This window comes from Zeugodacus cucurbitae, chromosome 4, assembly GCF_028554725.1.
Source record: "Zeugodacus cucurbitae isolate PBARC_wt_2022May chromosome 4, idZeuCucr1.2, whole genome shotgun sequence".
In the NCBI taxonomy this organism is placed as follows: domain Eukaryota; kingdom Metazoa; phylum Arthropoda; class Insecta; order Diptera; family Tephritidae; genus Zeugodacus; species Zeugodacus cucurbitae.
In genome coordinates, this window is record NC_071669.1 from 43816505 (window position 1) to 43844248 (window position 27744).

The window sequence follows — 27744 nt, forward strand, 5'->3', positions numbered from 1 at the left end:
GAGTGCCAGCTCATTCACAAACGAGTGTCAACTCGGCACTCTGTTAAAACAAGCATATATGCTTGTGTTTCGAGTGTCGCGAAAGGCTCGTTCGTTTTGAACATGTCTCCAAGCGATCAATACGTGTATTCATACCGAAAAGTTTGATCAAACAAAATCAGAGTGGACATTCGAGTGTGCACGAAAATGATATACCCGTTGCAGCTCTACATACAGGTACATACATGTATTCGTAATGTGAATTAATTAATCTTTCGAAAGAACTTTGTTATACTGGTTTGCTTTAAAGCACAATTCTGCTGATCACACTGCTCAATAACTTTTTTTAAGAGAAAAAGTGCCTGAAATGCTTTTTCATCATTTTCGTTTTGTAGACAGAAGCTTTGTAAGGTATCAAATGAGGATCTTGCTTCCTTAACTGACACCTCTGCCAAAGGTTCCGATGTATCGTCCTCATCTTCAACGCAGATAAAATTTCGCCATCGGTTAGTGAACCTGAGACAGCAACATTTTCATCCACTTGAACAAAATCGGAAAACCTCACACCGCTGATGTCAACTAATGGTTCTATTGCTGGTTCTTCATCATCTATAAGTATTGGAAAATTTTCTTGATTTTCTTTTAAGAAACCAGATTTTTTGAAGCAGTTGAGAATCGTTAGGGGTGTTACAGCTCTCCATGCTTTGTCAATTAGTAAAATAGCTGTCAGAACTGTGATATTTGCAGTTAGCTGTTTGTCGAGAGATTCTAAAACGATCTTAACAATTTATTTGCGATAGAACGTTTTAAAATTATGGATAATCCCTTGGTCCAATTGTTGCAATTTGGAAGTTGTATTTGGCGGATAGTAGAGTTCCACGTTAGACAATTTAGGAGGACTGTTGTGGACATTGCAGTTGTCTAAAAATAGTAAAATTTTCCGCTTTTGTCGTTTCATGCCTCCATTTACTGTTAAAAAGTTCTGTCGTCATCCAAGCTTTTTTGTTAGCACGATAATCAGTTGGAAACGATTTCACTCCATTGAAATATCGCGGTTTCATTGCTTTTCCTATTACTAAGGGTTTAAGTTTTTCCGATCCATCCATATTTACTGCAAGTTAAACTGTCAACCTCTCTTTACTATGTTTTCCTCCGTGGCATTTTTCATCTATACAAGTAAGCGTCTTGTCCGGTAAACATTTAAAAAATAGGCCAGTTTCATCAGTATTATTAATTTCACGGGCATCATAGTTTTCAATCAAAGTCTTCAATTTACCGTGCCAATCTAAACAAACTGCATCATCAACACTTCCACTTTCCCCACAAACATTTTTAAAAGTAACTCCATTTCTCTTTTTGAAATTTGTAAGCCACCCTTCACTTGCCGCAAAGTTTTTGATGCGTAGAGTAGACGCGAACTTTTTTGCTTTTTCCTTCAACAAGTTCCCGCTAATAGACACTTTTTGTCCTCTACAATTATCTCTACCATTAATGCGTCGTTTTGCTAAGCAATGATTTTTTAGTGCGAAATATAAAGAGATTTAGTAGGGAACTAGTGAGGTTCGAATTATCGCAGGTATCGAGAGTCGACTGTATATAGATAAATGAAAAGCTCTAAAAAATTGTTTTAACTTTTCCGTTGTCTTCCCAGTTAGAACCGTGCTCTAAAATGCTTCAAATCAAACGCTTGTTTTTTATTAGGATTTTTGAAGACATTTCTGAGATTTATTGCTGTAATCGTTTTCGTTTTTCAATAATTCTTTCATGTTGCTTTTAAGTATTCCTTAGGCATAAAAATTACCATACTATAAATTAAATAATTTTGTTTTATGGTTTTATGGTTTTGTTTTTTTTTTTGTTTTTCCCTTCGCATGCTCGGTGAACACACCGCCCAACATGTTTGGAGTACACGCATACGATGTATGTAGAAGTGTGTGAATGCACTCAGATGCATATACGTGTGTGTGTGTGTTTTTTCTGTGTGAATCTTCTTTGTGAAATTTAATAAAATTTGATTTCTTTACTATTTGTGTGTGTGTATATGCATGTATGTACGCAATTGAATTAAATTTCATTTTGTTTTATGTATATATATATATATTTTTTTTGTTTTTGTGTTTTCGGTACTAACGCAAAATTCTTATATGCAATGTATTTTAGTTTTTAGTTTTCTACAGCTTGTATTTTTTGTTTTGTTACGCTTTCACAATAATGTTAGTCATTACAATAATTAGAATTTACTTCTTTACACATCTTCTATAACTAGTATATTAATTGTAAAATATTTCATATATGTATATTTTATAATAATTGCTTGTGATCTTAAATGTACGCTATACACTTATTAATCTAGTAGCGTTATTTGAACTTAAATTTACACATGTATGCATATATGTGTATATATATATATATATTTCAATATGTGTTTATGTGTATATATGTTTGTTGTTGTAAGTTAACTTATTGTGCTTACTAAATAACTAATTTAAACAAATTTTCGCTTCTTTTTGTTCGTATTTCATTTCACGTGCTTGTAATGCTGCAGTTTGAGCTCATAGCTCATGAACTGACTTCTATTGCTTATTATTAAATTTTGTTTATTTTTTGCAAAATGAATATATTTGTTTACGTTGAATACCTTGCAAGTATGTGCTTTGTGGTTTTTTTTTTTATTTATTTTGAAAAGCTTGAGTTTATATAGTGACGCAAAATAAAAAATTAAATATTTTTTAACTTCACATTTTAATAAATTATTTTTTTTTACTCAAAGCACAAAAAAATATGTAAAAAATGCATTATTGTTCAATAATTTTGCACGTTAAATATAAATTCTTAAATTTTCGCTTTATTCATAGCAGGCGTTTATTTACAGTAATGCAGTTGTTTCGTTACTTTAGTTGCTGAATTTTGATTTTTGCGTTGTGGCAGCTAAAGTTTAATACACTAGTGTGCAGTAATTTTGTAGCATATTTTGAAGTATTTATTTGACATTTTAAGCGCATACAAACAGACAGAAGCATATATACAACTTGAAAATACATGTCATAATGCTACCTTTTCCTTTATAGTGTTAAACTTTTCTTCATTTTTACTTACGCGCCACTAAAGTGCCGAAGCCATATGTTGCATTGTTTGCATTATTTCGATTTTTATATTTTTATTATTTTTTTTTCACCACCTAATTTACATACACAAACATTTTAGCTTGACATTAGCATATGGTATCTATATATATATACATGCTCTTAGAATTATCAAAGAAATTGCAAGTTGCGCTGCACTTCAGACGCATGCACTTGTTTATTAACTACATTTATATATATTAACATTAAATCATATAGTTTAGGCTTCAGCTTACATGTTTTTAGCATTAGACTAAGTTTAAAATGAATGTCAGTTAAGTTAAGTTTCTTACATTTTATGCTTACTTTGTTCAAGTGCAACGCTACCAAACGGTTTTAGCGGTAAAATTACATTTATTTGAAAAAAAAAATTAAATTTTAATTAATTATATAAATAAACAAATAATACTAAAGTGAGTTAAATAAATATGTTTAATACAAGTTGAAAGCATACAAACGAGGCGTACATTATATATATGTAATTATACTAAGCAAGCAAAATACTTGAAGAAAAACCGCAAAAATGGCGTTTTGCATTTGTTCAACGTTATGGGGTCAATAAAGTATCATATTTACATATTTATGTGTGTGTGTATGTATGTATGTATTCAACACGATTTGTATGTATGTGTATACATCACAATTCCATAATTTGTCTATTCAGTAGTGCAACTGCACAGCTACAAATAAAATTATTTATAAAAAAATAGTAAAAACACTTCGCTGTCATGGCTATTTATTTGTCAACTTAAACATATTACAGTTATAAATATAACTGTCATATTTATGTGTGTATAGTGAACTGGCGCATGCCAAAAAATTAAATTCCAATTAAATTTGGTTTGTTCGAAAAACTGTAAAAATCCACAACTGCAGTTTTGCAGTTACCGTTAATTTGTTTTTTATTTTTTTTTTTTTGCAAAAAAACAGCATGGTTTAAGCGAAGAAAACCAGATGTAAGCGTATAACACACCACAAATACTTTTCACATCGTTTTAAAAGAACAAATAGCGTGTGAATTTCATTTCATAAATATTTCAGTATTTTTGTTGTTGTAGTGTGTGGTCAATTTCACTGCTACTTAATGTATCACTATTATCGTGAAAACCTTTGCTCAAATTTCGGTTGCTAAATCGATTTTGTGCGTTCAAAAAACTTATTTTCGAAAAGAATATTTGTACAAAATTCTATAAATTTACGTTATATAACTTACAAAATATACCACTAAACACTTTTTGCTAAATTCACTTTTCAAATATTTTTTCAACACATTTTTTATTTTTGTTGTAGAAATCTCATTTAATTTTTGTTTTTAATTTGCTGTAATTGCTTTATGCTGCGTTGCTTAAATATTTTCGAGTGGCGTATGTCGCCTATATGCACATCGTATATTTTAGCTGTAAACTCGTTTGTGTTCATGTGTTTATATACATTGGTTTGTTGTGTAAAACGTATTTATAAAAGTTTCAACTTATTAATATATTTAATATGCCTACGCATTGCCACTTTATTCCATTACCATTACAGTCCACCAGTTCATCATTTCTTCCGACGCTTGTTTGATTTGTTGCATATTCAGTTATATGATGTTTTGCTTTTGTTTTTCTTTTATGGCGGTTTTGTGCTATTTATTCCGAATAAATACTAACGTAGTTGATTTCTGTGGAATAATGGAAAATGATTAGAAAGATGTGTTAGTTAAATATTTGATAAATGTTATAGTAATTTAATATAAGTTATATACTTAATTATAATATTAAATTATTATTTGATTTAAAGTAACAATTATTTTTAATAAGCATACTTTTAGCTGCACAGTGGCTTGAATTTGAAATCCAGTCAGCAAAAATAAAAAATAATAATAATAGACTATTCATAAGAATATGAATATTTTTCTAAATTCATTTTTTTCTAAAAATCAATATGCATTTATGTATATTAATCAAAATCATTTTTTTTTTTTAATTTTTTCTTTGAAACTGGCAAGCAAAAACTAGTGTAATTTATTCTTGATTCTTCATAATCTCAACCTGAGTTATATTTGTGAGATGCGAGGAGTGTCTTTTCAAAAGCGGATATCTATATCTTAACTTTTTTCACAAAATTACTTTTACTTTACCTTGTACTTTTGTACTTTTTTGTAAATATTCCCTCTTTTATAAAATACATATACACTGGAACTTACATAACTCGAATTTCTATAACTCGAACTTTTGAAGTGGCAATAGAAGGCAACTTTCATACAAATTTCCTTCCATAAATCGAACTTTTCGACCAGGGGATAATACAAGATATAAAATTTTACTATCGAGGCAGAAAAAGGGACTCATTTTGTGCTTTCGATGAAACTACTTATATCCGATATGCTTTCAGTAGAAATCCATTCAAGGTTTGATGCCTGATGGATTCCAAGTGTCCTGTGTCGGATTAGCGATAGGGCTGGGATTTCACAAAGCAAGTGTAAAATTGTTTCCTAATTTCCTTCTAATTCACAGCCCATTTTCATTGCATGTTGTCCAAATGGACAATTCTCCGTTATAGTAGCGGTAAGTGTGGAAATGTTTTTCCTGGACTTATTTAATAAGACACGAGTTCTTGTCTTATCATATTTTGGCCATATCTGTTTAGTTATAAAATAGTGAGTTAAGCTCTCTTCTGATCAATCCTAGTGGGCATGGTATTAACTCTGCCTCGGATTCGTCTAGAAAGGGTCCCTCCTTTGCCAACTCGTCTGCTTTTTCGTTACCGAAAATGTTCTTGTGGTGGCGAACCCAGACCAAGTCTAGTTGTAATTTGACTTCTAAGGAGCTTAATGCTACCTGGTGGAGTTAGTTCGACGTTGTACTACATTCATAGTAATTAAAGTCAAGTTTTGTTCCTTTTTAGTAATGACATAGCTAGGTTTTTCTGACACAGATTTATTTTCCCAGTATTTTTAATTGACCGTATTGGTGAAATATTTATATGTAAATATTAAAATACTCCTTTAATGGGTAAAAATATCCGGGTTTGAAACGGACGCTCACATTTAAAGATTTTTTTACTTGAAAACTATATCGTTCAGATCATAATCAATTTTTGCGACTATTGATAATTTTCTATTTAAATAATTACCGGATATTATTGATTGAATGCCTTAAAAACTTAAGCCCATATAAACAACGCCTAAGGAGGTTTTCGGTTTTCGCCTTTATCGATATTAACATTATCATGGTTAATTAACTAAGTAAGCTTTTTAAAAGCTGCGGTAAAGATTTTGAAATTGATAAAATTATTGAGAACACTATTATATTTTTTTTTTTTATTGAAAAACACGGTTTGAAAAATTTAGAGTTACGTCAGTTTTTAACTTATATCTGCTATAAAAATTGGAACTAAATATATAAATAACTACAACCCATTATTATTCTTGAGGGTGTTTATAAATAATTTGGAATCAAAAAGAACTTTTACAATTTTTGTCTAATATGCATAAATATATAATATCCCTAACTACTATAAAATCATTCCCGTTTCTTTTAAAATACTTAATAACTTCAATATACTTATTTTTATCTACTACGAAGGTTGATTAATGCTGATCGTATTTATATTTGCTTAACATTTATGTATTTATTGAATATAAACTTGAATGATAAATCTCTGAAGCATTTATTTTCGCCATGCACAGCTAAAAATACGAAATTCAAATAAATGATGTAGTGAACCAGATTCAGTGACGTCTTAATTAAATTTAGAACAAAGTTTAAAAAATAAAGCAATATTTATGAATACGCCAATATGCACATGTACATTTTTGTTTTTGTATTTTTTGCCGCAAACATTTCAGGCCGCTCAGAATTTTTGTTTGCTTGATTTTGTTTTGTTTCAATACACTAAATATATACATATATATGACAACAACAGCACACAATGGCTGCTATTGGATTGGTTATTTGTTTACAATTAGTTAAAATAGTAGTTTAGCAAATTAGGAGTATACTAACTTTTCGCCGACGAGGGGAGAAATTGTCAACAATTGCAACAATTAATTGCCCAAAGCATAGGCATTACACAAATGAAATGTACTTCACAATTCTAATGGAAAGTAATTAATCGAACTGGAGTGTTCGATCGATGTACATTTCATTGGAGATAATGATGCTTAACATTACAATATGATGGAGTTGATACGATATTGATACGAGTGGAGTATAGTGGAGTGGAGTGAAGTGGAATCGAGTAAAGTGGAGTGGAGTGGAGTGGAGCGAAGTGGTTGCGACGCATAAGTTTGTTGGCTTCCTGGTTGGATTGTGTCAATGATGGTCATGATGATGGTTGTTGTTGTTGTTATTGGTGTTGTTGGTAGAACGATGAAGTACACGCAAGCCGGCACAGTTTATTTACACAAGCACTAACGTTTAACGTTGACTATTCCATGCGTTTACTCAAAGTACGGGTACTACACAAGCGAGGCGATGCGCTTGCGTAAGTTTAAGTTTTCCTCAGCATATTCAGTCCATTTGTTCGGTGCGGAAAACTTAACGCATACTATAAAACGTTCTACCATAGTGGTCCATTTATCTGGGCCGTTGTCTGTTAAGAATACATAAAACGAAACAAAACAAATTCAAAATTTACGAAATTTCATACAAAAGCAGAGTAAAAAATCATTTCTTTTTTTTTTGTTTGTTTGGTTTACAAACTTATCTTTACACATACATATATATATATATATGAATATATGTGTTAATTTTTGCAAATAACAGTTATAAATTATACAAATACACTTAAGTTGAGCGGCAATTAAATGTGTTATTAGTTATAGGTTATATGTTTGTTAAATAATTGTTGACAACTTGAAATTGTAAACAATTGATTTATAGTTAATAAATCAAGTAGAATTTTTATTTTTTATTATTATGTACATATGCACTTATTTATGCGAGTGATAGCGTTTGGCAGTCTCTCCGTCGACTGCCAGGTGTGTCACAATTATGATTCTCGTCGTATACTGGGCTGGTGGGGCATTATATAAGATGGTTACATTGATTTTATATTTGCAGTGCACTTTAAAATGATTTATTGTTGCGTAGAGATGAAGTGGAAACAAATAATATTAAACGTTAATACATCAACAGTCGGATATATGGAATCGAAATAGATAGAATACAAAATTAGTTGGTGAATATGTTGCAACGGTAAAAATGTACGCCTATATACGGCTGCTTTCCTCAATATTTTTTAAATACAGAGTTTAGGAAATCTCAATAAAATGTTTCTGTTAATACATTTAATAATTATTTTTGTTGTAGTATCGGTTATCTAAACGCTGCTTGAAGTGAAAGGGCAAACTATATGTAATTCAAGTCTCTTAAAGAGAAGCCCAAAAACAGACTGTGTCGCTGTTGTTGTTTTAATGATTATCCAGCCCTGCTGAAACGGAAATCATAAGTCTAGGTATCGTCTTATATCTATCGTCGGAGAAGGGTGTTAGATAAGTCGGCTTCGTTGGGTATCCATAGAGGTGACTAGTACCATGCGGGGACTCATTGCATGCAAGACATATATTCGGTATGTCGGGATAACCTGTTACAGTATAAAGAACGAAGTTGGCTTGGAAACTCGAGGTCATCGTCTGCTATAGGTGGTTTGACTCCAAGGACGCCATTCACTGAGAGGAAGGCAAGGAAGATGTTAATGACTCAGCTGTTAATGGTGTTTAAGGCGTGTCTGAAGCTGTCAGCGTCTTAAGTCCTCTTGATGCTCGCGGGAGGCGGTTCTGCTTACTGTAAACTTTACAGTGTAAAGGCTAACTACAAGTACCATAACGACCTCGTTGTGTAGATGTGTTGAAGGAGACATCAAGACACATCTTTTCACTGTACGGAGTAATTGACGACCGACCGTTCGATTGCCTTGAAAGTGACCAGCAACGTTTCGTTATCCTCTCCCCAAGTACTGACTAACCTTTTGAGGATCTTGTTGCGACTCCGTACTTTGGTTATTATCACGGTCGTGTGTGGAGTAAAGGAGTGCAGACTGTCAAAGGTAACACTAAAAATCTTGGGGTTATTCACAGTCGGTATTAGTATATCATAGACGTGAATGTTAAGGTTTAGTCTGCACTTCTTCGTCCAGTCGGTAACAACGTCAGTGAGGTAACAACGAGATAGGTAGTGTCATGAGGAGACCCATTCCACTTAGAGCAAATATTTAGTATGTCGGGGTCTAGTCTGGATAAGGAAGAGTTTTGCCTACTAAAATATGCACAACGAGGTCGCGCAGAGAATTCAGCTAAGATATAAGTAAAATACAACTTCGGTATAGAATATACTTTTCCATAAAGAACTATAAATTATGGTATAAGTCCACCTTAGGTTCCAACAGTAAATAAGTGACCGTAAAAAAGTGATTAATCATATGGAACAGTACATAACGTTAACAATTCATTTTAAAGTGCACTGCAATTTATCGGCGCCTTCCTACAGATGGATATGTTTGGATTCAATTATTTTACTCACCTAAAATATTGCTCGTGCAGTGACTGTCGCTGGAATTCAGCAGCCTGCAAATACTGTATATATGTAATTAATTATGTTAATATATTAAATATGAATGGGGAAACCTGAAGTTGATCGGCGTAGGACATGCGCAGCAAAACATCCGGTTCTCTAGGCATAAGCATACTTGGCCGTGGATATTGGCCAACATTCGCTGTATATGCAAGTAGAAAACGAAAAAAAAAAACAAAAAACGACAAGTGTTAGTTGTTTACATGCACTTATGGCCAATGCGATATGAATCGCTGGCACGTATTTTGTATACAAACTCACGTGGCAGTTGAAATCCGGCCTCCGGTGGTTGCGGCTGTGAAGGCAAAGGCAAATGTAAATGAGTATGAGAGTGTGCATGATATTCTCTCGTCAATCGTATCTGAAATTTTAAATTTTCAAAAACGTAGCGAATTGTTTTGAGTGTGTTTTTTGTTGCATTTTTTAGGCGGGGTTGGTTTTGATTTCATTGATTTTTAATACTTTTACAATTGTTTCGTTACTTTTTCAAGTTGGAAAAAAAAAATTATACAACTATTTTTGATGATTATACGAAAATGAATATTGGATGCATTTCAAATGTTAGATTATCTTTTGGTTTTGATTAGTTGTTAATTTAGAGTTAAATGGCGGGCAAAGTGGTGCAAAAGCCAATTTCTTTAAATGCTTAGCGTTAGAAAAGGTTGTCAAATGAATTTACAATGATTAATATGAAATAAAAATGTTTCGACAAGATAGCACACACATAAATGCGCCTGAGAACTTTTCAAAAATTTCAAAATGGACACAGACACTCAACAGATGAACTGTGATAAATGCGGGCGAAACACAAAAGAACCCATACAAACTGACAAACAGACAATAGACCGTTAATGGAAAAATGGCTTTGTACACCTGGCGTTATTTTATGATTTTTTTTTTTCAGTTTAATTGTGATTTTTTCAGTTTAATTACATTACCGTTAAGTGTTATTCAAGTCGCCAATTCAATGTTAAGCAAAAGTTTCAAATGCAAATTTTAATCAAGTGATTGAGCGGTTGTTAGCTATTAATGCACGAATACAGACACACGCACACACACAAACATTTTATATAAAATATTGATTTTTTTAATATTTTTTTATATTTTTGTTCTGGTTAATTCGCAAATTTTGAATATTTCTTCCAAATACGATTGAAAGTTTGATTTGATATGTCCTTAAATTGAATCGATACAATACGATACGATATGTGATGACAGTATGATACGATATCGATTGCATGTTTATGATAAATGTGTAATAATCAAATAATTTTGAGATAACAATAATGAGATAATGATAACGATGACTTTGTTGTTGTAATACATAATTATTGTAGGTGATATTTCTAAATTTTTTTTCTTTGTTGTTATGCTAGCTTATTGTTGATATTTACCATATGCTCGCCGGGATCTAGGCCAACATGATGTGGCGGCGGTATGCCCAAGCGCTCGCGCTCCATTTGTGAAATAGCCGCAGGATTGGCGTACAACGGGAATTGTGAGGGATGAATGCCGCTGTGCGTGTGATGAAGAGTTTTACATTATTTTTTTTCAATTACACAGTTATTCATAAGAGCTTATAGGACACTTACCGTCTGTAGTATTCCATCCAATGCGGATCCATGCGCGACTGACTGGCGGCCGCCGCTTGTGCATTCTTTATCTCTTCCAATTCCCTAAAATTATGTTCAATACAGTTAGACACTGTGTCTAAATTAAAATTAAAAAATCGAGTAACATAAAAGGAAGAGCGAATAAAAAATATGTGCAATATATACACATGGAAAATTGTTGCGGACGATGGATTGACAAAGGAATGCTTTGGCATAATGATAGGTTTAGTATGTATGGCTTAATGAAACGAGGGTAACAGTGATTTATCTTTTATACATATGTTTATAATTTAGTATAAATGGGAAAGGCAAATAGTAATAATTAAAATACAGAGCAATATTAGCAAGCAAATCAAGTAGAAAAATAAATATGAAATCAAAACTACATGACAGCGCATTTTTAATAAGAATTTTACAAAAAAATAAGTAAGGAAAAGCTAAGTTCGGGTGCAACCGTACATTTTATACTCCCGCAATTTATTAATGTAATTTTATTAACATAATACAATTTGACCGTTATTTTCCGCATAAAATCTAATAGAATAACGAATATTATCAGAAATGGTATATGAGGGCTGAGATAAGTGCAGAACCGATTTCACTCATTGTCACCACCAAGAAACACTATATCCAAGACTATACGCTCACTTAATTTGGCTAAGATGTTTCACATATTAACCGATATATGCGGTATAAAGCCTACAGGAAGTTTGATAATCCGAATATAAGGTATATGGGAGCTAGGAGAAGTTATAACCCGATTTTAACTATTTTTGGTACAGATATCCTTTGAATTAAATTATAATATCTGAGAGATTTGACGATATTTTCGATGAAAAATTAACCTTAGGCACTGAGTACTTCTTGTTCGATATCCGGGGCCTTGAAAAGTTATAGTACAATTTCGACAACTTTTCCAGATGATATACAGTATTTGTTTTATTCCGTTATCTTCATCGGTTCCTTATCCATACATAATAAAGTGAAGGAATCAGATGAATTAATTGATTTGAGTTATTTGGGAAGTAGGCGTAGTTGTGAAACGATTCCATCCATTTTTCACACGTATCATCAGGGTGTCAAGAAAATAATATATACCGAATTTCATTCGTATCTGTCGTGTCGTTGCTGAGGTATGGTTTTTGACCCATAAGTGGTCGACGCCGCGCCCATTTTCCATTAAAAAAAATCTGAGTGCAGCTTTTTTCTGCCTTTCCTTTTGTAAAATTTTGTGTTTCTGATGTTTTCCGTTTGTAAGTTAACGCACTTTTAGTAATTTTCAACATAAACTCTGTATGAGATGTAGGCGTGGTTATTATCAAATTTCGCCCCCTATAGTGCGATTCTGGTCCGATTTCGCCCATTTTCAATAGCAACTCTCCCATGGTCCCAAGAAACATGGGTACCCAGTTTCGTCAAGATATCTTAATTTCAAATTGTCTCGTCATCCTGATCATTTTGATATATATAACCCCTATTACCCATCACTCATTTAGTTCTCTTAGCAACTTTGTTGCGAGAGTATAAAAAAGTCATTAGCAATTTAATAAGTTACCGTTACATAACGGTTGGGTTGTTCGAAATACATTTATAATTATTTCCTACATATTAGTCTCTTTATAATTATAATAAAAAAATATGTTTCTCACATTATTAATTTTAATATTTTCCTATCATTATCAACAATTTGGAAAAAAACGATATACTTTCAAGAAATTATTCTACCTTTTTTGTTCTTAAAAAAGCAGCTGCTGTTCATAAATATACGATTTAACATAATACATAAAATATGAATATAAATGAATGAAATGATAGAGTAGTTGAGCAGGTATTATGACATGAGTGGGAAGCTGTACAAGCAGTTATTTGACATTACTCGATTTCTTTTTGAAGTTTTATGGTTTTTAGTAAATTAAGAATGTGTGGTTTTTAGGCAACTGTACCTCTCTCTACTATACATTGGCCCCATTGGGTGATGATATGGTACCATCTGTTCAACAGGGCTGAAATAATTCAAAAAAATACAAACGTATAAATTTTCAATTATTTCATTTTGCGGCGTAAAATACATACATAAATACATACATACAGGCATATGCAAACGATCTATACTAAAACTAAAAACAAGTATAGAATGTGGAAATGTGTAAATCAAAAGGAAATGATACGAAGTTTAATAAAATTTCAATCAATAAGTTATTGGAAATGAAATGAAATTTTGCTAGTGACACAACTAAATCAAATTGTTTAAATTTTTGTCAAAATATAAATTAATTTTTTATTGTTCCTTTTTCGGATTTCACTTTTTGCCAAATGACTGTTCGTTTATTAAAACTGTATTGTAACTGCACCGAATCTACATTTGTCACACTCACCTGAAAGCCACATGTGGCCTGGCGTACTCGGATAATTGACGCAATGCTGGCGTATCCGCATATGGCGGCTTCAGCTCGGCCTTCAATTTGGCCTGTTGGGCCGCCTGTTGTGCTGCGACAGCTTGTTGCTGCTGTTGTTGTTGCTGTTGCTGTTGTTGCTAAGCAAAGATATCGTAGTTGACAGTATTTTAGTATGACTATATAGAATTGCTATATCTTAAAAGCTCACCTGACGCCGCTCACGTTCCTTTTCGGCTAACTTTCTGTCGCGCTCTTCACGCTTTCGCGCCAATTTCGAGTCGGCCACAGGCTTGAAAATCAAATCCGTACGTGTGCAGGAGTTATAGTCACCACGATCGATGTGACGTACAAAGCTATAAGAGTAAACGTGTAGGAATTAGTGGTGAAACAGGCTGAAAGGTTTATTTCGGTGGCGACTTACATAGCTGATTGCGAGCGATGGCATTCTGTGTCATCGGGTTTGGCTTCGGGACTAGGGCCGCGCGGTATATTCTGCGTTGGGCTAGGAATTTCCGGCTCCGGATCGGGTTCGATGTCAATCGGTACTGTAGAATGTCGTTTATTAATGAAATATAAAAGTTTACGACAGCTTGTCGATACTTACATGGCTCCGTCGGGTGATGTGGACCGCCCAGATTAGCGGAGTGTGCGTGCGCTCGCAACGCATCCATGTGCGATGTTGGCTTCATACCCATTGGTTGACCATCTTGGAATGGCGAGGAGTGCGGCGGTGGTGGATAGCCGCCTAAATGCGCTCCCGGATAACCAGCTGGTGGCAGACCAGTTGGCGTCGAATGTGAACTGCCCGGTGGACCGCCACTACTGTTGCTGCCCTGCGGTGTCTTTGGTGTTGGGGGTTTGTTCTGTGCCTGAGCCTGCGCTTGCGCCTGTGCTTGTGCTTGAGCTTGTGCCTGAGCTTGCGCTTGTGCTGCCGCCTGTTGCTGTTGATGCTGATGATGTTGTTGCTGTTGTTTTAGCTGGTGAGCAGCCACAGCTTGCTTCTCAGCCGCCGCCGCTGCAGCAGCTGCCATTGCTGGATCGTCGGGGCGTGTGGGTGGCGGTCCCGGTAAGCCAGGATGATGTCCACCAAGCACAGAGGCTGGGTCAAGTGGTCCACCGGGAGGTGGTGGTTTCATGTATGCTGTGGGGAAACCAGGACCGTACGGTCCGTAGCCATAGTTGAAGGGATTGTGATGGTGCGGGGAGTAAAACATTGATGGATGTAAAAGTGGATGGGGATATGGCGACTGGCCGGGATGTACGGCTATTTGTGGTATACCAGCACCTGTCGGAATTAATGGCAATGGCAGTGGCATTTGTGGGTGTCGGATGACAGGCGGTGAAGCTCCAGGTCGCAGATGCGGTGGTGGTGAAGTGCCCAGTACCCGTTGATTTGGTTGGGGACAGTACATTTTGCTTAATGGGCTAGCCATCAACGAGGAAGCACTGGATACTGGTGGCGGTGTCATGTGCGGTGATTGCTGACGCAAAAGTGCATGACGATCTCGCTCTGCTACAGCAGCTGCTGCCGCCGAAAGTGCTGACGACGACGGATGATGGCTGAGTGGGCTTTGCGGTACCGGATGTAGTGGACTTTGTCGACTTAAACTTCCAACACTTGAAGCAGGCGACGTTGAACGATGCGCAGCGTTTGAACCAGGTGTGCCGCTACTTCCGGGCAATCCGACATTACCACCACCTCCGCCAATACTCTGTGGCCCACCAATTGAGTTCGGTCCTTGCACGCTTGGACTAGCACGGCTGAAGGCAGAAGATGGCACAGTATTCGTGTTTGAAGCAGTACTGGCAGACGTTGTGGTAGAAGACATACTAACAGCAACGGACGAGTGTGGCGGTGCAGACGAGGAATGCGGTGGTGCAATATGCGATGGCGGTGTACGTCTGCTTAGCGGCGACTCCGGCATGCCAGTCAACGATGGTGGCCCAGCCAATAAAGCAATTGGGCCACCGCCACCCGGACCCAACCCGGCCATTGAGTGCGATAACATTGGATGCCCTGCATGACCAACACCAGCGACGGCAGCATGCGCTGGATGACCTGGCGGCAAATGCGCTAGATGTGGATGTATGGGCATAGGGTGACCAATTAGACCTGGTGGTGGATTTCCAGGCATTCCAGTTAGAGGAGAGCTGCGGTGTGCATGCGGTGACTGTTGTGGTGGCATTGATGCTTGCGACGTTGGCGGTTCACGTGGTGGTCCAGTAGGTGTGCTGCTATTGATATTCATGCGCTCCTCGTGCAAACTGCGGGACTGTGGTTGCTGCGCTGGTGAAGGCGTGCGCACTGTGCTCGATTGCAATGGTTGAGGCGGCATTTGGTGTGTGGGTGGCGGTGGACCCCCTCTCGGGTCATGACCCTGAAGTGTGAGTGGAATTGGCGCGTGCGGATGCATTCCACCTGGCATATCTTGATGTTGACGATGCAACTGTTGCAGATGGCTGGGCAGGAGATGTTGGGGATGTAGACCGGATGGTGCTACCGTTGACAATGGCGGTGGTGCACCAACTGAGGTCGGTGGCATCGATGAAGCAACAGAAGATTGTGAGTGTGGTCCTTGTAATTGCTGAGAGTTGTTCGGTGATGGCGTGAGATGAGGATGGTGCATTGAACTAGGTGGAGGTGGCCCAGATGCGCCAGGTGGTAGACCAGAGTTCATCTGACCATGAGAAGGTGGTCCGTGCGGAGACACCAAATTCTGTGGATGCATACCAGGCGGTAAACCACCACCTGCCGGTGAAGGCAAGTGTGGCGATGGATGCGGTGATTGGAACTGTTGCTGCTGTGACGACGGTTGTGAACTACTATTACTACCCTGGCTATCCTGGCCCGGCGTCGAACGAGACGATGCATCTATTGGGCTTTCCGAAGGCGGATATTTCATACCGCCTGACTCTTGTGGGCCATATGGCGAACCTTTAACAAGATTTTCTGCATATGGCAAGGGTTTCATTGGACCACCATCATTAGAGCCTTGAGGGGGTGGCGGATATTTCAAATCTTGGGGCGGTCCATACTTTGCAGACATTGGATCGCCATACTTCAGCATTAAGCTTGACTCAAAAGCAGAACGTGCCAATGGATGTTGCACCTCATGCTGATAATGGGGCTTCGGCATCGCAATGCCGGGTGGCGGCGTAGCACCAGGTGGAGCACCGTGCGTTGGTGGCGGCTGTGTATCCTGTGGTGCGCCTGCGCCAACGTATTTCAAACCACCTACATCGCCCGGCTGACTGGTCGGTGGCGCATATTTGCTTTCAGCATTTGGCATGTTATAAATACTTGAGCCCTTCATGTCAGGCATTTTTAGCTGCTCACCAGGGAAACCTTTCGGTGGTTGTTGATGTGCAGATAGATCACCCGGATATTTGCCCTGTTGTTCTAAAGCGAATTTCATATCATATTTACCCGCGCCCGCAGCAGCTGCAGCAGCCGCCGCTGCCGCTGCTGCTTGCATATCTTGTACTGTGCCGTACTTCATGGCGTGTTCCAGTGGTGGTGGTGGATACTTGATATCCTGCATTCCAAACTTGCCGCCTTCATATTTGATACCAGCGGCAGCAGCAGCAGCCGCCGCAGCAGACTCATTGTACTTTATTTCCATATCACCAGGATACTTGTGCGTTGGTGGAGGCCCACCTAAGGGCATACCCGACGATGGCGGTGCGTTGTTATCATTACTTGACATCGATTGTGGTGGCGGTGGACCGTACTTAAGCTGTCCGTCCAAAATATATCCAGGTGGTGGTTGGACACCAGCTGGTGGGAGATGCATATGCATATGAGGCGGCTGTTGTGGAGCCTCTGGACCACCAGCTGCGTCGTTGATCGCTGAAGACATTGACGTTGGTGGCATGCCAGCATTACTTTTGCATTCCTCGTTTTTAATCTCCACTTTGACTTTTAAGTCCTGCGGTTCATTGCTGTTCTGATTGCAAGTAGCATCCATGGAATCATCCAAAGGTTCTTTCTTAATGAATACTGCGGTTTCCTGCATATTCACACTTGCATTGTTCGGTGGCAGTTGTTGCTGCTGTTGCTGCATTGATTCCTGTTTCATATTAGCGATCTTCTTCATCATCTCTTGCTCCTTCGCTATGTCGACTGCGGCAGCATTACTTTCGGTCACATCCATCTTTTCGACCATGTCCTTGCGCTCAGTGGACAATTCGCCACGGCCGATAGAAGCATTCAGCGCTTCAACGGTAGCTATGGTGGGAACTTTCATGGGTGTTGGCGGCGCACTAACTACATTCATATTCTCCTCGTTAGCACTTGAGATTGGCTCTTTTATCGTAGCGCTTACGACATCGCTTGGTGGTGGAACTGCAGGCGCTTGTCCGCTAACTGGCGCTTGGATATTTGTCTCTTCATCATCATTTTTGATCGTCTCTTTGGTGTCTTCAGCAGGCTTCTCTGACTTCTCAATAATGTCCGCCTTCGAATCGCCATCTGCAGCACCACTATCCTCTTTGCCGGCGGAGCTATCTTTGCCTTCCTTCAGCGACTGTTCTACGGTATCGGTCGTATTTGACTCAGCATCATCCATTACCGAATCCGGTCGACTATCCGAGTTCATGCTCTCCTCCGCCGGACTATCTGGTCGTTTACGCTTACCGCTGTCCTTACTGAGGCTGCTGCCATCATCGGTGACATCACCACTGCCGCCACCACTGCCAGAACCTGCGTTACCATCCACATCGGTACGCTTCTTCTTGTTCGGCGTATCCTGCTTACCGCCCTTACGCTTATTCGCCGCCACCGTCGTTGTCGTATTATTCTCAGCGTTTGCGTTTGCTCCTTTAGTTGGTGTCTTTGGACTATCGGCTGCTGTCACTGTGTCGGGTGTTTCAGTACCACGTTTGGGTCGTTTACCATTCGCTACTTGTTGAGTTGCTTGCTCTTTTGTATTATTATTCTGTTGCTGTTGTTTATTGCGTGTCCTCATTCTAGATGGTGATTCATCCCTTTTGTTTGTTAGACTGGAATCGCTGTCGCACTCGCTGATATCGTCCTCGGTTAGAGAACTATTCTCCTCCTTGGAGACAACGGGCGACGAGCGCGTCGAATCTGCCGCCGCTGACGCCGTCGTCGCCGTTTGTGGTTCCGGTGTATCCTCCTTCTTCGGAGGTGTATTACTAGCGCGTGTGACACGATTGCGACGCAAGGCACTTTGCCGGCGTCGACGATGCGGTCGATTATTATTGGCACCCGGTGTCTTCTTCCACAAATAGTAAAATTCCACCAATTCGGGTGTCTCTTTGTGCGGTAGTAAATCTTTATGTATGCGAAAGAAATTCTTACCGAATTGTCGTAGACCCTTAATGAATTTCTTTGTTTCGTCCTCCGTCCACTTTTTATCGATGCCCTTCGAAACGGGACACTTAACGAGTGCTTGTAGTGCTTTGCCTGGATCGTAACCAGAATCGTGTAACTAAAATTATATAAAGAGGAAGTGAGGGAGAATTAGTGTGAGCGGAAATTTATAGTTGATTTCAAAAATTAATGATTAATGAAAAAAAGATATATCCCTAAAGGTGGCAAAACCTCAACATACTAACCCGAGTAAAACTCTTGCATCCTCAGAGCGATTAAATGTGCAAATCGTGCTGTTTGCAACAAACATACGAAATAATAAGCGAAAACATATTGTATTTGCTTTAGCATATTGAAATAATACTGATTATTATCAAAAATTCTCTAAAGACCCCTTTTAACGAAGACATAACATTTATTATAATTTTTATTTTCATAAATGTAATTAATTTCCTAATTAAAATATTACGAGTATATTTGTTTATGGCATGCACAACGATCAATTAAATCTAATCTAACTAATAAAACGGGTTCAATTGACTTCGAAGGAAATTATTAGACTCCGTATGTATGTAGATTTGCATGACTGTAGTGTATTTGACACCGAACATTCAAAGCCAATTAAATGCTTTAATTATTGCTTTCGCCATAAATTCAAATTTCAATGTGAGCGTGTATGTATTTCTTTCTGCACATTAGGGACTTACTTAAGGAGTCGAATTTAAACAATGATTTAATAAATATTGTGACTATGAAAACTTTAGCGATTTATTAAATTTAAATTAATAAACTTTGAAACAAAAATTGATGAGCAATAAGGATATAGGACAGATATTAAAATTTTACAAAATTCCGTTAGGGTATTTTTTTTTTTTTTAGTAATTCGAATCCTTGGATGTGAAAAAATCATAATCTCTATTAGTACATAGTCAACCCGATTATTTAATAAAATCCTAATAAAGGGTACATATCAGGTGATCCAAGTAAAGGTACTTTTTTCAATAGAATTTTTTGACAGATCACGCATGAGTCGTGTCAAGTTTTCAAATGACCGCCAAAGGCGACCCACACCTGGATTACCGACTATTTGATGCCTGAAATTGAATTGAAAAAGCGGCGACATTTAATTTCAACAAGACGCCACGCATCTCATGAATGAATTGGTTTATTAAGCGAACACTTCAGTGAGCGAGTATTTCACGTTTTGGGCCGGCTGATTGAACAACAAGATAGTGTGATATCACACCGTAAGACTTTTTCCTGTGGGGGTATGTAAAGTGTAAAGACTATGCGGACAAGTCCGCTTCGATGACTGCCTTGGAGTAAAACTGCACGCTTGTCATTCCCCAGTTACCAGTCATTCCCCAGTTACCAGTCGAAATGTTCGAACGAGTAATCGTAATTGGAACGGACCCAGAAATTTATCCGGCCAAGGACTGTCAAATCGGCAGCATTCCTCAAAATTATTCGAGTAATGTTTTATGCCGCTACTACAACAACAACAACAACAACAACAACGAGTAATCGAAAATTGGACTCAATGGAAGGAACACATCTGAGACGTAATCGCGGCCAACATTTGATGAAATAATCTTTAAAAATGAATGCCAAAGAAGTTCTTTCGTTCATTCCCCATTACATATGAATTTTCTGTGTTTTTTTTTCTTTAAAAAAGTAGGGAACCACGAAAATTTTCAACCTTCATAAGGGAAATAATTGAAAATATTATAGTGAAAGTTTGATATTTTAATAAGATTTGCCCGGAATGAAATCCTAAATCTAATTTAGGACCGAATTAACATTCTTATCCTTTGAAATCAGCAACTTGTCTTTAAATCATTTAAAACATGTTATATAATTCGAAACTATTTCTAATATTCTTTTCGCACAGCCAAATTAATTAATCAATTAAAATTTTAATTAAGAAACCAGTTTTTTTTCTTGAGTAGCTTCTGTGCGAAAAGGCTATAAAACTCTTTATGTTAAAATCTTGTGTCTAATGATAAATTGATATCTTAAATTCTTATAAAACAGAAATTCAAATCTTAAATTCTGCGTGGCATAAACTAATTTTTTGAACCTGATTTATAATCGATTCCTTAGAAAAAAAATAATTTAGTTTATTATCAATTTCATAAACCTTAGAATACTTTTCGACTAACTTGTACTATTATTTTTTAACTCATACATAATTTCCGATGACAAAATGTATTAACCCAAATACTTTTAGTAAATATCTAAAGCAACAAAATCACAATTTTTAACAATTACAAGCACTTAAAAGAAATTTCTCTTCCACGGAAGTGTTAACAACTGTTATATAATAACTTCAACACACTCCAACGTGTGAACAATGCACAACTGCACCAAGTAATAAAAGTAAATGCGGCTTTTCGCAACAAACAAGCTAACACGCGAAATTAAGTGAAAAAATATATATGTAAATGTAAATAACACATATGCATAAATACTTTAAAAGCTCACATAATGGAAAGTGTGACTGCCTGGGTGTGGTACTTACAATATCCAATGCGTTAATTGTTGTATCGTCACGACTAGCAGCTAAACAACCGTCTTCTAAACCTCCATCACACATTCCTGCAAGGCAAAAGCGTATAATAATTGTTGAAAAGTTAGTTCAAGTAGAATCTATAAATAATTGTTATAATTTGCACACACTTTATTACCTTGAAATGCAGCCATAGAACGCGCCGCACGCAAAAACATTAACAAATCGCCATCGGCCACAATGCCAGGACTCCATCTTGATTCTTCTAATTCACGTTCGTCGCACTCCTTGTCAACGGGGAAGCTTGAAATTGGATTATAATCGGGCAATTTTGCCTTTTGTGTCCATAAAACAATTTCGCAATTAGTAAAACTTATATGCATTGTTAAGTGTTAATTAATATTTGTTTTTGTTTTTGTTTTTTGTACTTTTCATTTTTTTTATTTTGCTTTATGCGCTTTTCTAAGTGATTTAACTTAGAAATTAGCATTTAGTTATATTTATTTATATTATGTACATTATTATTGTTTGATTAATAGTTTTTTTTTGTTTTACATTTATTATAAATTACTATTATTATTGTATTATATAATTATCTCGTTTACACAACAGCAACAACAACGAAAAAAGTCTACTATCATTAAGTTACACTCTGGTTCTATGGTTTACATATATTATATATTTATTTACTCTTATGTACATACATATATTCCGATAAATATGTATTTGTAGTAATGAGTGATTAATGTTGGGATGGGAGTACTGGGTTCGGTTGGTTTGGTGTGGGTTGGATTGGGTTGGGTTGAAAACAAAAACAGATTATTGGCAGCCATTCGCTTTGTTGGCAGGCTGGAAGCCTCAACATATTTTGCGAACGGGTTTAAGCGACTTTTTTAATGTACTAATTGTCAATTATTGTCAGCCAATTATGGGGGTAAATAATACTATGCGTATACATACATACTACTATATAGCATGTGCGATGGAATCGAATGAATAATGAATGAATGGATGAAATGTTAAACCAAAATTGAAGAAATGAAAATAAAAAGTTATCAAAATTGCACACAAAATACTAATTGAACAAAAGACAATATATTAAAAGGAAATAAAGAAATTAGAGTAATATTTAAAAAAAAATAATTAATATAAAAATAAAAGAAATAAATAATATAAAAAATAAAAATAAATAAAGTTAAAATAATAAGAAAAATAATTAAATAAAAATAAGAAAAAAAATAATTAAAATAATAAGAAAAATAAATAAATAAATTAAAAAATAATAAATAATTAAAAAAAAAATAAATAAATAAAAATAATAAGGAAAATAAATAAATAAAAATAATAAGAAAAAAAATAATGAGAACAAAAAAATAATTAAAATTTTTAATAAGAAAAAAATAAAAATAAAATAATAATAAGAAAAAAATGTATAAAAATTTATAAAAGAAAAAAATATGAACGATAGAAAAACATAATAAAAAAAGAAAACGAAAAATAATAATAAGTAAAAAAATATTTAAAAATAAGAAAAAACAATAATAAACAAAGATTAATAAAATAATTCAAAAATGAATAAAATTAAAGAAAATTACAAAATGAAGAAATAATAATATATTTTAAGTAATAAAAATTATTTAATAATAAATCGAGCAAATAGTAAATAATTATTATTAATTAAACAAAAACGTATATAAATAAAAACTAAAATTTATAAAAACAGTTTTTCGAAAGCTTTCAGATCAACTATTGTACTAGCGACGTGCTACTACTAACGAGCGTATTTCAACAAAATTTACGGTACATTTGTTTATTGTTAAATATATATTTGACTGCTACTTTAATTTATGTATATTTGTATTTTAACATAATATTTATTTATGTTCTCATAACAAAGCGAAGACACTTATTAGCTGAATTAATTGCTGGAATTTTATTATCTCATTATGAATTAAAATTTTTGCATTCAGTTTGAAATATATCTACTTTTCGAAAACTTCTTTTGATTTAAATTTTTTGAGGAACATTAAAACCATATCGTCAATGCTATACAAAAGTGTTGATTTCCAATATTCAAATGAATCCTCAAATGCAAATGCAAAATAAGCGACGCTCAAAATCTGTTTAACTCAAAAATTTAATAAGCCTATCAATTAGTCTATTTACCCGCCGCTTGGCTAATGCAATAAACTCCTTTGTAAATACAACTAAGTGACATGGCGTCAAAACCAACAAAATACCGACAATTAAGTTTCAATTAACCCATATTTGTTGTGAGGCTAAGTATTTACGTATGGCTATTAATTACAAATGTATTTATTTAAATATCTAAAACCGCCTCTAAATGCGATTATACGCTTAGTGCTAATTACACAGGCATAATCTAGTGAAAATGCTGGCAAAACAACACACACATACGCACACACATAAGCCATTTGCTGAACATAAGTTAATTATAACAATGAACAAAAAATACAACAACAAATACAAAAACAAAAATTTATATGAAATTAAAACCGCAAAGCAATCAAATACAACTACAAAAGGCTAATACGCGACACACAACAAAATCTGTACAACAAACACACACACACAGACACACATGTAAATAAATAAATAATAACTTGTCAGCCGTGTCAGCAGACAACAAATTAAAATGTGAAAATCTCGATTACTGTAACTACAACTCAACGCTAAGTGGCAACAACAAAAACATACATATGTACAATATACATACATACATAGAACGAAAGCTATTTCATGTTAAAATGAAATTAAAAAGCTACAACAAAAACACAAAATAAAAATTAAATATTATGATGACTAGTGCATGAACTTTTTGATACGATTATGATGATTACGTTTAGACTGGGAATCGAATTGATTTTTTCTTCATTTTCTTTCGTTTTTTTTCGATTTTCGTTTTGGTTTGATGGAAATTTTGAATTTGAAAAATTAGACTTGTTACCGTGAGATTTTCGTGAGTTATGTACGTACATAGACATCGTTTACCTGGTGGCCGGGACCCACTCGAATTTCTCCCTGAGTGGAGGCCGCCATTACCCTTTAAAGACACGCTTCCGGTCCAGTGTTAAGCTTTTTATTGCCCTCTATGATGATATAATATTTAAACTGCAAAAGAAAAAGAACAACAACAAAAGTATAAGCATTAGTCACACAATAAGGATCATTTCATGGTTTCAAATATATGTACATATGTAAAAGTATAATAACACTGGTCGACAAAAAGTAACTTTTTCTCTGATACAAAGATCAGACAATGATATTCTTATAGGATTTTCATCGCTGAACACGAATATGACCTCCAAAAGTGCCCATCACGTCGAGATTTTGAGCAAAATGGACTCAAAGTTTCAAAAAGCCCTGTTTTTGACAGTTTTTGATCACGTGTAGAGAATTATGCTGACGTGCTAGAAGTCTCTAATTAGGCTTAAATTGAAGCTTAAACTGTCAACTACAAGAATCAAATCGAAAAAGTTCTGAATCAGTCAAAAATTTTCATATAGCACAACGACAATATAATAATATGGAAAACGACGAAGATAATTCATGCCATCATGATGATCAGGATATTTAAGGGTAAATGTTCCTAAGACACGTACGCGCTAATGTACAGTGGAGATAAACAAATTTTTCAATTTTGAAAATTTTCGAAATTATTTTCCAAAAATATTATACTATTTTTAATTATTACTGAAAAAATTAAATTTTAACCATTGGTAAAATAACATAAATTTTCACGATTTTTTTTTTTTAATTCAAAATTTTTTGTTAATTCAAATTGAGCCTCTTCATTTTTTAGTTGACGATACAAATTTATAGATTTCAATCGCGTTAGTTATAAACTACTCAATTGTTTTCGAACATCTTAATGGCCTCAAACAATAATATAGCTTTTTCATTATTTTACTTCGATGAAAATTAATTTTAATTTTCAAACTTTTTTTAAAAAAAAGTTTTTAAAAAAATGTTCTTTAATTTCCACTGTGTACAGGTTCATACATGAATACAGTTCTCCACAGTTATTGGCTTGCTAACGCCTCTATGCAAGCAAGCAAATGGGAAGCAAGTGAAGTAGCAGATATAATTACAGAAAGTACAATGCACCAGAAGAGGGGTCCATCTAGTACAACAAACAGCAATGCAAAGGTTGTACAATTAAATACGCTGCAATTGACAGGAAAATCACAAACATGTCTCTCCTGGGGCGCACAACAATAGGTGTACAAAAGCCACAAATGACCATGTAGGAAAAATTTCGAATGGAAGTCAAGAAAACCAATTTAAATTCGAAGGAAAATAAATTACTCAGAGCAAGAGGCAATATTTGAGAATGATATGAGGCTACTAAATATAAATTGAAGAATAATTTAATTCTCTTTTAAAGCGAAAAATTTGTTTTTTTTTTTAATAAAATGTATTGAATTAATATTTTTTAATTTTTTAATTTTTTTATTATTTATTGAACTCGTTCTAACAGCAGAAAATGAGTTCCTAAAATTAAATCATTTTATATTTATACCTTTTTCACACAGCCTTATTAATTGAATACACTAAAATTATAATTGAGCAACCATTTTTTGCTTTTCTCACAGCCGGCTACTCGATTAACGATCAGTTGTTATAAATTTTTGTATAAGAAAATGCTAAGTTTCGTTAGTTGATTGCTATTTTATCAATAACCACAACCAAATTGACTGCATAGATTACCCATTAAGTTGCATTAGATTTTCAATGAGGTTTATATTCGATTCAAAATTAATGTGGTAAAATACAATTTTTCTTACCCATGGTATATCGATCTAAATCAGTGCTTTAATCGAGAAAATGTCGTTTAATTGATCAAAACTCCTGTGCGAAAAGTCTATTAGATAATAAAAATTAAGTCAACTTCATGGATTTTTGGCCATATATCATATCATTATGCCATTTACTACCATTTTTTTACAAAGTTGCTCCCCTTTAAAGATTTCGTTCAATCACTCAGGCAAAATTACGAGAATATAAAATTTTAAACAACCACATTTCTCACAGGGACTCTACATACATACAACACACACAATCACTTGAACCGAAGCACCACATTGAGTGCACGAAATTTGAGACGAATCGGAAAACGAAGCAAGGAAATTAAAAATAACAAACAAAAAGCTATAAATTTTTAAAAGAAAAACCACCACAGGACCAACTCACATGAAAATTGTAGAGGATGACACATCAGACATACCTAAGGGCTGCACAACGAGGTACCTTCATGTATGTATGTTTGTATGGCACACATGTAAGTAGATATGTTTGCATAGGCGGTGAGATATGAATGCACAATGAGGCGTAAATGGTTTATTTGTAATCAAATTAACACAACACGCATACTTGAAACGCGGAACCCGCATACGCATACAGCTGCGCGAACACACACACAACCAAACAAACATAAGGAAGTAGCGCTACCCTCCGGTCGGGCCCAACCTTGGTGGGCACCTTTCGAACCTTTGTACGCTGTACGGTATTGAGCAGCTGTAAAATGATTTTCTACTTTGTTGATTTATATGTAAGTGTAACTGTAACATGAAAGCTGTTGGCTGGTGGCTTAAAAGGACAAATAACAACAACAACAGCAGCGTAGAGAATCCGAAATCAAGTATAATAGCAGAAATAACAGCAGTAATAAAGCGTCAAATCCACTTACAGCACAGAACGAAGGAACGCAACAACAACAACAACAGCAATACGTACTTATGTATGTATAATAACAACAACAAGAACATCAAAGACTGACGTATAAACAGCAGTAAACACATTTTGGCAATAAATCAACTTCAATAAATCAATAACGAAACACTCAATTACAATTTCAATTGCCCAATGACGATGTCGACAGCGATAATGTCCATAGCTGGTGGTGATGGTGGAGGCGATGGGTGCAGATATGGAGTGGAGTGGAGATGGCGGTGGTGAATGGTGTGATGGTGTCATTTAAAGTGTTTGGCTTGCTGATTGACGCGAACATACTCTTTGTTGTTGTAATATCAGTTATTGTTGTTGTAGTTGTGCTACCGATAGGTTATTTATCATTGCGCATTCCTACATAGAGTTTGTTGTTGTTGTTGTTGTTGTTGTTTTTGCCATTACTCCCAGCACAGCAAGCTACAGAAATGCAACGCTGTAAACGAGCAACCCACCACCAACCACATCACACAAAATCCGCACTCAAT

General features: G+C 35.5%; 1 protein-coding gene across 11 annotated transcripts in view; it reads right to left on the reverse strand.

Annotated features, from left to right (window-relative positions):
- Positions 1-1951: 1951 nt before the first annotated feature.
- The window catches only part of LOC105221132 (arginine-glutamic acid dipeptide repeats protein), a 46925-nt gene continuing 21132 nt past the window's right edge, over positions 1952-27744 (reverse strand). Inside the window, exons 2-16 of one of the 11 annotated variants that reach the window (XR_852384.3) lie at positions 24506-24640; positions 21687-21843; positions 21521-21597; positions 14269-19117; positions 14086-14209; positions 13873-14017; positions 13644-13792; positions 13212-13271; positions 11248-11331; positions 11050-11170; positions 9917-10016; positions 9709-9797; positions 9605-9657; positions 7088-7676; positions 1952-4761 (exon numbers count right to left, since the gene is read on the reverse strand). Coding sequence is in view for 2 of the 11 variants with exons in the window: in XM_011197859.3 (XP_011196161.2) it covers positions 4746-4761; positions 9605-9657; positions 9709-9797; positions 9917-10016; positions 11050-11170; positions 11248-11331; positions 13212-13271; positions 13644-13801; positions 13873-14017; positions 14086-14209; positions 14269-19117; positions 21521-21597; positions 21687-21843; positions 24506-24568 (6096 nt within the window). In the remaining 9 variants the exon portion in view is untranslated. Of the gene's footprint in view, positions 4762-7087; positions 7677-9604; positions 9658-9708; positions 9798-9916; positions 10017-11049; positions 11171-11247; positions 11332-13211; positions 13272-13643; positions 13802-13872; positions 14018-14085; positions 14210-14268; positions 19118-21520; positions 21598-21686; positions 21844-24505; positions 24641-27744 lie in introns of all 11 variants that reach the window. The other 10 variants (XR_852385.3, XR_003753359.2, XR_852387.3 and 7 more) reach the window with 10 other exon arrangements.